Source organism: Notolabrus celidotus, chromosome 15 (genome assembly GCF_009762535.1).
Source record: "Notolabrus celidotus isolate fNotCel1 chromosome 15, fNotCel1.pri, whole genome shotgun sequence".
In the NCBI taxonomy this organism is placed as follows: Eukaryota; Metazoa; Chordata; class Actinopteri; order Labriformes; family Labridae; genus Notolabrus; species Notolabrus celidotus.
Genome location: NC_048286.1, coordinates 18,658,181 through 18,672,690, shown reverse-complemented (window position 1 = coordinate 18,672,690; position 14,510 = coordinate 18,658,181). Strand labels below are relative to the sequence as shown.

General features: G+C 40.6%; 1 protein-coding gene across 2 annotated transcripts in view; it reads right to left on the bottom strand.

Annotated features, from left to right (window-relative positions):
- The window catches only part of LOC117827242 (ephrin type-B receptor 1-B), a 186,884-nt gene that overhangs the window by 52,547 nt on the left and 119,827 nt on the right, over nt 1-14,510 (bottom strand). For both annotated transcript variants that reach the window (XM_034703779.1, XM_034703778.1), the window contains exon 5: nt 13,493-13,828. In XM_034703779.1, the coding sequence (XP_034559670.1) occupies nt 13,493-13,828 (336 nt within the window). The remainder of the gene's footprint in view (nt 1-13,492; nt 13,829-14,510) is intronic.

Sequence of the window (14,510 nt, the reverse complement as noted above, 5' to 3'; positions counted from 1 at the left end):
CCACGGTACAGAGAGTGGAAAAAATCAAGTACAGATCTTGGACAATCACACCTGGTCGAGGAAAACCACTGGGATTATAAAACAAGCCCATCAGAGACTTCCTGAGGAACCTTCAACAAGCTTCACTCCCCACCAAACATCCTCAGCACCTTCTACAGGGGCACATGTTGAATCAGTGCTCATGTAATGCATCACCACTTTGTACTCCAACTGGAATACCACAGACAGGAGGGCCTTGCAGAGGATAGTAAAGAAAGCAGAGAAGATTATTGGTGTCTCCTCTGTCCAATAACTTTCTGAAAAACAGTGGCCACTGGCCGAAAAAGACACAGATCATATAGAGTAAAGGATCCATTACATTCCCTCCATGCTCTCTTTGAGCTTCTGCCATCAGGCAAGAGATACCGCAGCATTCAAACCAGGGCCACAAGACTGTTTAACAGCTTCCCTCCACAGGCTGTAAGGCTGCTTAATGGACACTGCCTGATTCTGCTGCTGTTTATTTTGCATTATACATCAGTACGAGACACTGAATGCACTGTTGCACGGGCCACTTTCACTGTCTATAAGCTGGTTTAAATTTGCACAAGACAGTTCATATTTTATTCTTGCCTGTATCTTTTTTTTTACTAATTTTCTTTACTTTACTAATCATGCAGTTGCAATCGTGGGGGATTTTTTTTTATATTGCGCCTTAGTATACGCTTTATTTATTTAGACAGTGATAATAAATTCCCCAGGGAACAGCTTCTAATTTTGCTCTGTACAACTGTTGCATTGTAAAATGACATTAAAGAATAATTTGATTTTTAATATGATTGATATCTTTTTTTAAAAGCTCTTAACAAATGTAAGTAATGCATTTATGTCGAATTGTGTTCAAATGAGAGTCTGTGTATTATTCCATTTTTCCTTTCCATGTATGCAGTTCTGGTTTTTAATGTTGCTTCTGCTGTGTGTATAAAAGAACTGATCAGAGGACAGGGAATAACTGTCTCACAGCAAAATAATTGTATGAAATAAGTGCAGACCAACACACCAGAAACAGAGCCTGTGGTTGGTGGAAAGTTTCACAGCCCCTGATTAGCTAATAGATGAAAACCAAGACATCAAGGGATGGCTAAGTGGATGGCTAACAATTTCCAACTTAGAAAGATGAATAAGTAATCACTAGAAGACATAAATATTGTTGTATGAAAGCAGTGTTGCCAACTTAGCGACTTTGTCACTATATTTAGCAAGTTTTCACACCCCTCTCTTGACTCTTTTAAAAAAAAAAAGCGACTAGCGACAAATCTAGGGACTATGTCTGGTGTTAAATGGAGACTTTTGGAGACTGACGTGAAAGCACGCATCGTTCTTACTCTACTCAACGAGCAGTGGATGCTGCTGTGAGTCCCTCCTAGCTGCATTCAGAGCAGGAGGCGTTCACCCCTCAGCATACAGACTACAAATGTATCACGCATGTACGAAGACACCGTTGGCTGATCCCGCCTACTGTCTCTTTTTGGGTCATTTAGATAATTAATGTAGGTGGTATACAACAAATATCTTGAAATGTTATGGTTGAAAAATGTGAATTTTTACTTTGATTTGTTGTAGGCTCCTAAGTGTAGTAATAAACATATTTGCAGTGTTTTTTAACCTTTTTGTCTCTCCCTCAACGTTACTCGTCTCTCTGCAGCGTCCATTACTATTAAAATTATGCAAATTAAGTGATGACGTCATTTAGTGACTTCTAGCGACTTTTAGGACACCCAATAGCTACCTTCCTCACTGAGGAGTTGGCAACACTGGAGGAAAGGCTCTATGTTGTAACAACTCCTCCCTGTTAAAAAACGCAGGTCTATTCCATGCATCTAGAACAGTGTTCAGTGGTCATAGATTGTGTTCAGAGTTAGTTATTATTTGAGTTTCTTGCCTTCATATCCACTTATGTGTTAAGTACTGACCTGAGTGTGTCCTTGAGTAATAAGTAGGTACGCATAGTATATTTGGTTTTATTTATGTTTTGCGATAAGCTGTCAAAGTGTGAGTAGGCTGCCAGCGGAGAGCATCAGCAGTTCACACGCTAGCGGTCAGCACTCTAGCTGGCGAAATGGGCAAGTATAAGCAGCTGCACTGCAGATATGTTTTATGAACAACTGCAATGTATGTACCCTTATTTGTCTTCACTGTGTTGACAGTATGCAGGATTGTCTAGTTTACTAGAGGGTGTGATTTGGGTTAAATGATGTGTAACATGCTAATTATGCTAACAGAGTGGTGCTAAATAAAACAACTCCATGTACACTGTGGTTAAGTAACAGGGTAGCGGTATAGTGTGTTTGATTTCTGACTTTATTGTTTGTTGCAGACCACACGCACACACACACACACACACACACACACACACACACACACACACACACACACACACACACACACACACACACACACACATACATCCACTCAACTGTATCATGCCCACTGAAATTAAAGGAGGCTAAATCAAAGGGAAACTGCTTCTTGGGTGTTCTTACTTACACTACATAAACAACACTCCCCATCTTAACCCAGTTATATATTTTTTTATCTGGTTCTAAAAATGTATTTATCTTAATGAATTCACTTTAAACTGTTTCTTCTAAAGTCTTTTGCATACAGCATTTAAAACACATCAAGCATTGCGTAGAAGATAGCTGCTCATGTCAAGTAACCCAAAGGAAGAGAGTTTATGCTTTGAAGGAATATAAGTGAGTCTATTGGCATCCATGATGATGCAGGCGAGGAAATTGGATGATTGGTGAAGACTTGTAAGATGTTGCTGTTATTGAACAAAATTGCAAGTTCATGCAGAATGCACAGGGATTGCTTGAATTGGAGTTGATGTTTTGATTACAACACACAACTTCCTAAACAGAAAAAAACAAACTGCAATTTTGTTTTGATTTTTTTTTTCTAGCTAGTAAATATCAGCTCAGAATATCTGGTTACAAACTTCTATCTTTACAACAAAAATTCTCACCACATTCCCTGAAGGAAAAACTTTTCTCACCATTGTGTCCCACAGGACAGAGAGTGACCGTGTTTTCAGGAGGAAAAGCAGAAGTGAGAGAGATGAAGTGCACGTCTATGTGTGTGTGTGTGTGTGTGTGTTTTCAAGCATCCTATGTGAGAAGAAACTGTCAGAGACAATGTGTTGTGCCAGTATGAGGCTGAGGTTCAACCCAATGAAGCACCGCTGTCCCCTCCGACTGTGTCCCCCCACTGTCACCCGGGGACGATGATGCTGACAGTGATTGGTGACTATGTCCTGCACTCCTCTCTCCTCCCTCCATCCCTCCCATCCCTTGCTCCTGTGCTCCACTTTTATCTGGCCCCACTCGCTGCCCCTGGCTTTTAATGCAGAGCTTGGCTCACCATTAATCAAAGTCAGAGCCTCCCAGTGTCTGGCTGAGACAGAGGGAAAGTGAGAGAAAAGAGAGGCAGAAGAGATGGAAAAACAGAAGAGTGAGAGAGTTTGAAAGAAAGTGATGAAAGAATGAAAGGTCTCTCTACCTTTGTACCATTAATCTACTTTGGAATACAGATGGGTTGGAGCATCGTTTTACATGTCTGGCACAGACCTGAGACTGTTTTCAGTTTTTGTTCTGTGTGCAGTGTCTGTAATTGATACGCTATGGTGAGGGGTCAGCACAACAAACATTCCTGTCTACATTTATAGAGTACTCCAGTGATTTACTACTGTGATTCCAAGTTATAGGACACCAATTTTTAAGAATGGTCAAACATGATATACTTGTGATAGTAAATGACTACATCATTATAATGCTGTTCAACTAAAACAGAAAAAAATCGTATACAGATCAGGGCTTCAAGTGGGTTGGTACAAAGTTCCACTTCTTCTAAATTTAACCCCTTTGGCATACTAGAGACTCTTACCAGCAGCCAGTACCCTCTCCTGTCCTCATCAAAAAAACTAAAACACATTACCTATGCCGCTTTACATGATGAGAGCATCGTTTTGCAGGTGTTACATGGCGCTCACTTGTATATTTTTTTGTTAAAACTGACAAGATTCTACAGTGTCAGATAACTGAGGAAAATCAGAGGAAAAAAGAGACAACAGCAATGTTGGCCTGGCTCCAATAGAGCACAAAGAAGATTCAAACTGAAGCAGCGCTGGATGATGGCACAGTTTTTAGAAATCTAGGACATGATTCTAATGATTTAGCCTACTGATACTGGTGGAAAGATACACATGTCAACAAGTAAATAAGGGGAGTTCCAGCACTTATTATTTTCCATTTAAAACACTGACTTTCATAAGAATCACGAGGGAGTTGCCATGAAGGGATAGTCCTGCCCTAGAACAATGGGTTCAGGGTCTCTCCTAAGAATATTAAAACACAAGTCCAGGAAGAGCAAAGGATCAACCAACCAACCAGCCACTCAGAGGGCCTGATTCATAAAAGCTGTTGCGCCCGCTTAAGAGCAAACTGCATGGAGCTGACAAACTTTTGGGGATGTTATATGTCCTTGAAGCTGGGGCACATAATGCACAATTCATTGAGCCCCCCTTAATGTACAGTTACCCATGCAGTCTCTTGTAACACTTCAAATTCAGGATCCATTTCCCAAGGTGCATGGTGATTTTAGATCCTACTTGACTGGCCTAAATGCATCAACTTTTTAGACATCACTCCAAAAGTTATAAATGCAGACCTTCATTTCAGAAACTGGCACTCTACAGGCCAAATTTACCATGATGACATCAGCATAGTCCTTTCCTCTGTCTTAAGATAACTCCCTCAGGAGCTGAACACATTATAAAACCATTTTCACAGCCTGAGAAGTGCTCCCCATGACTAAAAAAATGAACTTAATGTGTTTCCCTTTTAAATTGGTGGTAAATTCTCTCTTCTGTACCGCTCATACCACAAAATGAGCATAAATATTTTAACTTGCCCGCTCTTCTGTCCCATTTCCATCTCTTATTCTTGGGATAGACTGAATACAGATGGTCTCCAGTGTTTCTCATGCAGCACATCTTTCACATTGCTGCTCGGCCCTGGTTCTTCTCAGTGAAATGATTGTCCAGAAAGTTTTACTGTAATTAGTCAACGGATCTTGTACTAAATCTTCATCCAACTCTGTATAAAGAAAAACACACAAGTGCATAACTACAGATGGCTTTACTCACGACCATATATACGTTTCAAGTTGTTCTTCCTCTGTTAAGCTCTTGGGGTTTGTGCTGGCACACAATAGAGCCATGCAGTCTCCTAATAGGGACTCAGTGTCTCAGATGAGGAAGGCAGCCTATAGTCATGTGCTATGCCTCTGTCAAAGGCACTGGTTTAACTACTCCCCAACTTATTAGCAGAGGCTCAGAGGGCCAAGCCAGCCATGACTGTATGGTAATGGGCCTCTCTCAAACATCATAAAGAGGGATCCGTTCAGCAACATAGAGTTCTGTCAAGGAATCATGGGAAAATTATTTTAAAATGATATCACACATGGAGGATTGTGAACATAGCTTCACGCTCCACATATAAAAGCCTGCACACATGGCATGAGCATGCTTAGTAACACACACAAACGCTTCTTCCGGTCACTTTAAACACTATATTAAGAAATCATCATTGACGAGGGGTAAGTAGCATTCAAGCTACATCACTTATTTTTGCCCGCAGCTAATACCTCGCTTTCTGGTTCAGGGACAGGATCCAACATTTATGAGAACAGGCATCAAATGAAATAAAAATGGCACCCGGAGAAAGCCTGAAGAACTGTCTAAGATGATGAAACCCTGGGACACCCTGTCTCTGCAACGCCGCAGCAGCAGTAAGAGGAAAGAAACAAGGAAAAAAGGCCTCCCCCCTGAGAAACAAATAGAGAGACTCTTTAGCCTAAACTGAACAGACATAATGAATGGTGTCTTGAATACCCTCCACAGACATCTTGTCTGATTTAGAACCCTGCCGGAGCTCAGATCTCTTTAATTCATCTGGTTGTTTGGATTTCAGGCTAGCATGTTGCATCTTAGTTTTTCTGAATGCAACCTGCTTGACCCGACGTGCCTGTAGAAGGCAGAAGATAGGGCTGTTTGCATTTCTGTGGGAATTGCTCTCCAAACAGAGCAGCTAAGTGGAGGAGGATTGTTTGTAGATATACTTGGCATTCTGTGGTCTGAGGGATTGTTGGCACACAATCTAGGTCAGGAGGTCCGTGCCAAGACGATCTGAGGAACTGCTGAACACTAGGACGTTTAAAAAAGATCGCACCGGTGATACGATTTATGGGAATTTTTGAGCTCATGCGTTATTCACCAATCCTCCCCTGCATAATCACTCGAAAGAAGACAGGAGTAAAATATGTAAAAGATGAGAAACAGCCTCTTTATCTGAAGCAGTGGTAGATGTTTGTTAAGTGCCCAGGATGGATTACATAAGAAAACATGGCTGCCATGTCTTGAGCTCCCACGACTTCATATATCTTTTCTTCATTCATTTAATCAATTTACTAGAAGCAGAGAGTGTTTCCTAGCCCTTTAAACATTAAACCACAGTAATTCACAAAAAAGACATTAAATAGCCATTTTCAACAGCTAACATAGATAAATATGACTAAATTCTAGCCAGGCATGAATGATAGCGTAAGAGGAGGCAGTATATAACCTTTGTGTGTCTGTACCTCTAAGTGTGTGTGTGTATCTCCTTGAGAGCACAGGCCGTGAATGAACTTTTAAATCACACTATTGATCAGTCCTTCCCTCCCAGACACACGCTGGGATCGAGGGCAGTTAAATAGCCTCTTCGGTGATACACACTAAATCCCTTCAACTCCCCTCTCGCCTCCATTATTCCCTCCTCACCTCCTCCTCATCCACGTTCTCCTTTTACCTCCTCTCACCTTTGTCTTCTCATGGCCAGGTTACACGCTGACCCTTCTAACTACTGCTGCATTAGTGTTTTTCAGGTGGTCTCGCTGTTTTCTTTTATCTTGCTGAAGTCCACGCTAAGTCCATGTCAGGTTGAAAAGAGGCTGTATCAGGAAAAACACAAACTTGTTTGATGGGCACATTACCTTTCTGTTCTCTTGGCAGTTTTATAGTACTAGAAGTGTAATCACATATCACTACCCTTATCAGCAGTGTATCTTTTATGGTAATGCTCTGCTTGCTCTCTGAACCCATTGCCTGGCGATTTACTGAGCTGAGTTAGGGCAAGTCAGGTGTATTTTGGCATTGAGGTCTTCTAACCTGACAGGGCAGTAAGACTTTAAAACGACAAAAACTGAAGTCTAGGCTCTGACACAAAGAGAAACAGCTGTTTGGCATGCTTGTGTTCAACCTAGTTTCATAAGCTACACATTTTCAGGAACTATTAACAATAAGTAAGAGCTCATGTATAGTGAGCATGTGGTTATGCAAAATAAATTCCCGACAGGCTGAGGAAAAAAGGTCTTATTCTCGTTATATCCTGGTTACCAACTAAAGATATAACAATTTGGCACAAAGTCTCGATTTAAAGATAATTTTACTTATTAAGGTCAAATTAACATCAAACTTAACATTTCATTCATGTTAGAGTCTAAAAATTAGCCTGCTTAACTGTTTTAAGTTTAGTCAAAACATTACGATTTGGCATTCTTAACAGATCTAGATGATAACAGCAGCATCTGTTTACAGGCTTCTTCCCCCTAACTTCTAATGTCTGTTTGCATTTTCTTCACACTCAACAAGTCCTGAAATACTGCCAAAGCCCGTTCTCTGTTGTGGTCTGTGGTCACTTTGTGTCTTTTTTCTTAAGTTTGGTTGACGTCTCTTTCACTAAGTTCCTTGTGTGTTTTAACATCTCTCGCTAGTTTTCTGCAGGTTTTTTCTTCCTCTCTTCTTCTCCTTCCTGCTGGTGACTGGTCAGACATTAACTATGACTTTTAAATCTTTAGCTTTTGAAAAAACACTCGGATTCATTAAATTATACTCCAACTTATTTACAGATGCTGTGGGAAACAAACATTTTTGCCACATTGTCAACCGGAAGAGGTAATATTACATAAATGTTCAGGACCCCAATTCCACAGATTGTATGATATGACGTGGCTGGTAATTGCTATTCAGAATTAATTACCAATGTTATCAGGGTTTGACCAATAAGAATAAAGTACTTAACAACCGGGTGATAAGTAGGAAAGTCAGGCAATAAAAGGGGATACAAGCCTGTCAATTTAAAGCTACAATGAGAAGTTTTGTTTCTGATTTCAAGACAGACCACATGCAAAATCAAAAGTGACCTTCAGCATAAAGAAGGATTATGTCAATATAGTAATTTTCGCTCCCTAAAATCACTGCTGAGGGTTGGTGTTAGACAAAAGAATTAACAGCATGCTTCCAAAACAGACTTTTTTTTTAACACTGAGCCAATTTTTAACAAAAATTGTTTACAGGATAAGATTAACAAAAACATAAAATGGAACGTCCACAGGAGGTGCCAAAATTGACACAGAAAGTTGCTTGAAAATTGTTAGATTGGACTGTTAAACAGATGTTCACTGGAAATAACTAGCTGCACACATTCTTATTTTTACCATCGTCACAGTGACATTCCATCCAAGTTGTGCAGGAAATGAGTGAATACATAAACACACACCACAATTTACTGTCACAGTAAGCATAGGCACATCCATGCATATTGTTTGCAAAAAGGATGGGTGAGATGGAGAATAATGTTGACTAATTATTACCTGCCAAGCAATTATATTCCTGATCTCCTCTATTATCTATTTTTACAGCTGTGCCTCTGCTGAGCACAACAGCTCATGACAAAAATGTCTCACCTTGAAAAGAGGAGCCAAGAGAGATTTACAGTGAAATGTGAGCAGTGCACTCTTTACCTTTAGCTGTGCCACATTCTGCTGAAAATAATGAACTCCACTTCTCAAACTAAGGGAAAAGAATAATGGTTAAATGACTTTTTATGAAGCATAAATGTGTAAGCTTTTATGAACAGTTCGTGTCTTTTTTAATACAAAACAGTCTACATCAAAAGCTCTCCTGAGTCACTTTTCTTGGAGAACTCACAGAGATGTAAAAATAGAATTGCAATGAAAGTATTAAATTTCATCTTTCACATCCTGGGTATCTGTGGACCTGTGCGTTCTCTCATGTGCATAAACACAGCCATGTCAAATAAACAAAGAAGTCTGTCTATTCCACTGGCAGCCTCAGCTCTGGCAGAGACGGGACATCACATGAAATTAGTGTTGTGAATTGTTTGTCTGTCTGGTCCAAACAGTGCCATCCTGTGCTTTTGTCTCACAGAGAAGTGCTAAAGTTGCTTCTGATGGTGCAGATATCAAGCTAATTTTCAGCAGAGTTTTGTAATTTCTTCACTTTAGTATCAAATTGAAGCACATTTTTTCCTTCCTATGTTTTTTAGATTCACATTATTTATAAGATTTGCTTTATATTGAGTAAGATTAATGTAATGAACATATTGAGGATATGCTGACTATTAGTGGGTTGAATTTCCCTGGTTCTCCATCCTCAGTTTTTATTTAATACTTACACGTCTCTGATAACTCCCTCATTTACATGGAGCTTGCATTTTGTTACGCCACCTCTCCCAACCTTGCATCATGCCAGGGCGCAGTGCACATAAATACCAAATGAGCGGACAAGCAAATGTCAAGGTTCCCTAAATGGCAAACACTGTATTTCTTAATGCATCTTTCTTCATTAACCCATAAAACCAGAGCCCTACCCTCTAAAGGCCTCCTCCGCTTTAGTTTTTGAAGTGCATTATCAATATTAATCCCTTCCGGATACTTCTGCCTTTTCAGTGGCCCTGCCAATGAAACCTTCTGTCGGAGCTAGGAACAGTGCAATTACCTGGCTACAAAGGGCCACATAGGGCTGGACACAGGCCTGGCAGATTACTGGCAGACACCTCATTACTGCTGCAGACTTCAACAATAGGCCTGGGCATTGCTTCTTCTACATCTATCTGTCAAGTGTGCTATTAGCCTGTCAAATGGGGACAGTCAGCACCATTAGGGCCACCCTGATAATCAGACCTATTTACTCCCTCATTTTCCTTTCCTTCACTGTCACAGCCTCGCAGTCTGGTCAAAAAAAAAAAAAAATGGAGAAGAAAAAGAAAAAAGGCTGCCTTTCTCCAATGGGCCCTGTCTTCCCTCCCACTCCCTCCCTGGACTCATTTTCAGACAAAGACAAGTTCAGTCGGTCATTACATTCTTCTGAGCATTGTAATCAAATACGGTAAGCTCTCCACCAACTGAGCCAAATTTAATTTCAGAATGTACATCCCATACAAAGGGAATCTGGATTGAGGTATTTCTATTTGACTAGTCTTTTGTGATATATGAAATAAGTTCATTCTTCAATTAAAGTGGAAATACACTATACAATAGTTTTTCTAAATTCATGTTATATTGGTTAGAGATCTTCAAATCCATGTTTTTCCTTTTTATTAAATGCATCAAATGACTGTAGCTCCTCATTAAGGTCTCTTGCCTTAGAACTTTTTAAGTCTCTCTTTTTTTTTTAAAGTTATATTTTTTTGGCCTTTTTGCCTTTACTTGGTAGGAGAGCTGAAGAGAGACAGGAAATGTGGGGAGTAGAGAGCGGGGGAAGACATGCAGGAAATGGCCGACTGGCTGGGAATTGAACCGGCAACCCCTGCAACAAGGACTGTAGCCTCTGTACGTGGGGCACTTAGACCGCTAGGCCACCAGTGCCCCAAGACCTTTTTAAGTCCCTTAACATTTTGTTGTCACTTAAAAGGTCCTTTAGGACTGCCAAAGCAAAATCACTGTCCTGTTTTGTGTTTAGTGTTTCTTCTTCAACTCTGTGCATGTATCACCTGTTCAGATTTGTGTGTCTTTTATAACTTCACCTTTGTTTCGGCCATGCATTTCTTTGCTGATGACTAGCCAGCCTTTAACCACAATTTTTATGTTTTTGCCTTCCAAATAAATCAAAAGTAATGTCAGCCAATATTCCCCATGTTAGTTATCGATATAAATGGAAACTAACATTTTTGCACCAGTGTCAACAGGCAGAAGTGAAACATGCTGAACTTCTTATGCAGATTGGTGTGATTAATGCAGAGTTTTGACCTATCAGAATCAAGTATTTAACACAAACAGGTGACAGTGGTTGTTATCTTCACACGGTTATTTATCTCAAACCAGTAGATTTTTTGGGGTAGCTGAATGGGTATGGTTATAGTCCGATACAATACTGCATTGCAGTGTCAAAGATGTTCTGATATAGATACTAAAATCGGTATCAACATCTCTAATATTATGTTTTTTGTCATTCTGTGCAAGCACTCAACTGTACGTGACAGAAAGCACAACACAGAAAATCATAGTTCATTGCCAACAAAGGGTTCCATAGATGCAAACTGACAAACTCTTCCCTTATGAGAAACCTTGCCAGTGTGAACTCAACCAACAATCTCCCGCCTTCACCACAGTGACTGCACTTCATGTCTGTTATTAGGTCCCACAAGCTCATGCTGTGTTTTTCACGCTCCGCCTCATCCCAAGAAAAAGAAAAAAGATGAAGACAACCTCATTTAAATTTTTCACTCGGTCAATACTTGTCCCTTGATAGCTACAAGTCAAAGATCCTCAAGAGCATGAAAAATGCTGTTGAAAAAAGACCGGCAAAAGACAATATCCTCGACCTGTCATTTCCACTGACTGGGCTAAGGTCCCATCACAGGCACAGTTAGAGGATGAGCACATAGATGCACACGCAGAGAATGAGAAAGAACAATAACAGAGTGAAGGTCATTTTCATTGGCTGAGCTCAGATCCATCAACGGCAAAGTCAGAGAGTGCGCACACATGCATAAACAGACAAACATCATAAAGAAGGACAAGCAGACTGAGAGAGAGAGAGAGAGAGAGAGAGAGAGAGAGAGAGAGAGAGAGAGAGAAAGTAAAGAGAGCACACAAAACGAAATCATTTTTCAGCATGTCCACAGCAGCTGTTCATGAATCTTTCTTGTGCTGCTCTTCTCCAGTGTGACAATAAAGAATTGATGGAACAGTGTACCAGCTTGAATCTTAATAAGTCTTTTACAAAAAACTAATGATGAAGCTTGTAGGTCAACCATACACAGTATAAATAACATCCAAAGCTTATTCGTAAGCTCAGTTGATATTTAACTTTTGAGTCACTCTGTTCCGGACATTCACCATATCCCTCCATCTGTCTTTCCCCCTGGCACAAGTAGCTATGAGTGACAGTTGGAACACAAGACAGGCTGATTTTTCAGATTTACTTCAAGGAAAAATGCCCTGGTCTCATATTGAAGAGTCATTACTGAATAAAGTTTGTATTAAAGGTACAGTGTGTAGAAATAGGGATATGTAATGATATCTAGTGGTGAGATTCTTTGCTGTAAAGTATGGCTTTTCAACATAAGGCCTATTGGATATGGGGGTTGTTTTTTTAGAGCCAACATCAGGTGGCAAAATTCCAGATTTCAGCACTTCAACACTGACATTCATTCTTCTTGAGTGCAACATGTCTTCGGAGAAAGAACGTCTTTGCAGGTCACACATTTGAGAGGGACAGGAAAGAGTAAGATTAATTCTGTTGTTCTAGTGAATTCAGGGAGCGGTATAGTGACAGTGTGTGGTATACAAGTGAAGATTCACAGACAGGTTTGAGCTGGAGGGTAACATTCCGTGAAGAGAGAAGTACTGACTCGCTGTGCGGCATTGCTATCAAAACAGAGTCTCATTACACAAAGACCAAAGAAAAACAACTCAGAGACGTGTCAGTCTGTGAAGCAACCAGCCTTCAACCGCCAGATGACAACCTCCAAAAAGAGGTTCCATAAATGTCTCATGTGTTGTTTTTGGAGCGATGCTTACCTTTACCGCTGCTAAAAAAGCAAGAATGTCTGGAATGCCCAAAGGGAAATGCAAACAGGGGCTATTTCTATCATCGCCTTTGATTTGTAAATAAACTACAAAGGAAAGAGGTACACTGTGGTGAATTGCGCTTGTCCTGCCACAGAACATAGCGTGCTGAGTCTTGGGTGTGGGATTGAACTCCTCCATGGTGTTTTCAAAAGGGGAAAGCTTTTACTTTGATTCAGGGATGGGAGGCTTAGAAAGAGAGCATGTATGTATAACTTTCACTAAACCAGCTGGCCTGCTCTTCCAGCCATAAAGTCATTATTCACGCAGCAGCAACGTGAAATCTTAGTAGCCCTGAAGTCAGCTTTGCCAAGAAGTGAGACTCTGAAATGCACTTTTGCAAAATGATGGCGCTTTGAGGTGAAATGATTCACATTTATGCTGTAATAGTAGAATCTTCCATTCCACAAATGCAAAGTAAAAGAACACCACTTAGGCGGCAGGGGAACTGGACTCCTTGGGGTAAGAAGATGTTTCGAAAAAAGACCACTGATACAAGCTTGAAAAGTTACACAATGATGATTATTCTGCAGCTACTTACCAGCCTGGTTGGTGGTGATGTCTATGGAGACATGCTGTGCAGGATACGGGCTCTTGTTGCTGACTCCATTGACGGCCTGGATCTCAAAGCTGTACAGGGTGTGAGCCCACAGGTTGCTGATGAACACCCTGGTGTCAGTCAGACCAAGCTGACGAGGCACAAAGTCCACGTTGTCGTCGCAGTGGGAGCAGGAGCGTCGATCCGCCCTGCATTTCTTGCACACTATGTTGTAGACGACATCATCACGGCCGCCTGTCTCTCTTGGAGAGTGCCACTCAAGGATCACAGAGGTTTCATTCACGATGGAGATCACATTCCTGGGACTTGATGGAACACCTGTAGACACAAAGAGAAGAAAAAAAGATGTGTAAAAAAGCAATGGAAGCTTTTTTACCTTAACAGCAATTCCCATTCTTAACCAGAGAGACAATCTGTCATGATGCTTAAGGAAAAATAATGTATTACTTGTCGAGAAAGACAGAAAAGTGTTTCATTAAGCTGCTTGCTGTTAGGTCAATTCAGTCCATTTGCAACCCTGTAATAAATACAAATGTTGTTGTCCGAGAACAACTTGTCTTTTCCCTCTTTTTCTCCATTTTCAGCACATTGGAATGCTAATTTATTCCATTCACACCCAGAGAGATCAAACAGCGAAACGTTTGTGTCTATCAAACATTGGTTATTTAGCAAAATGCAGTGTTGCATGGAGTATTCTTATCCAAGTGGCTCTGGAGATTCACGCTACCATTCACTCTCTCATAGCCTGCAGCTGGAGCAGAACCTCAAAGACGATATTCAGAAAGAAATCAGGAATTAATGAAAACTATTGTTTTGCTTGAGTGGTGACTTAATATCATGGTGCAGAAAAGTGGCTTGTTGCAATTGGAGCACAATTCTTTAAGAGTTTAAAATCTGTTCAAATTGCAGTGTATTTTTTTTTTTTCTTGCTGAGATTGCGTGTCCCCACGGCTGCTCAGAGGCAGCTCTTTCTTCTCAGATAGCAGACTCTGCAGATAAA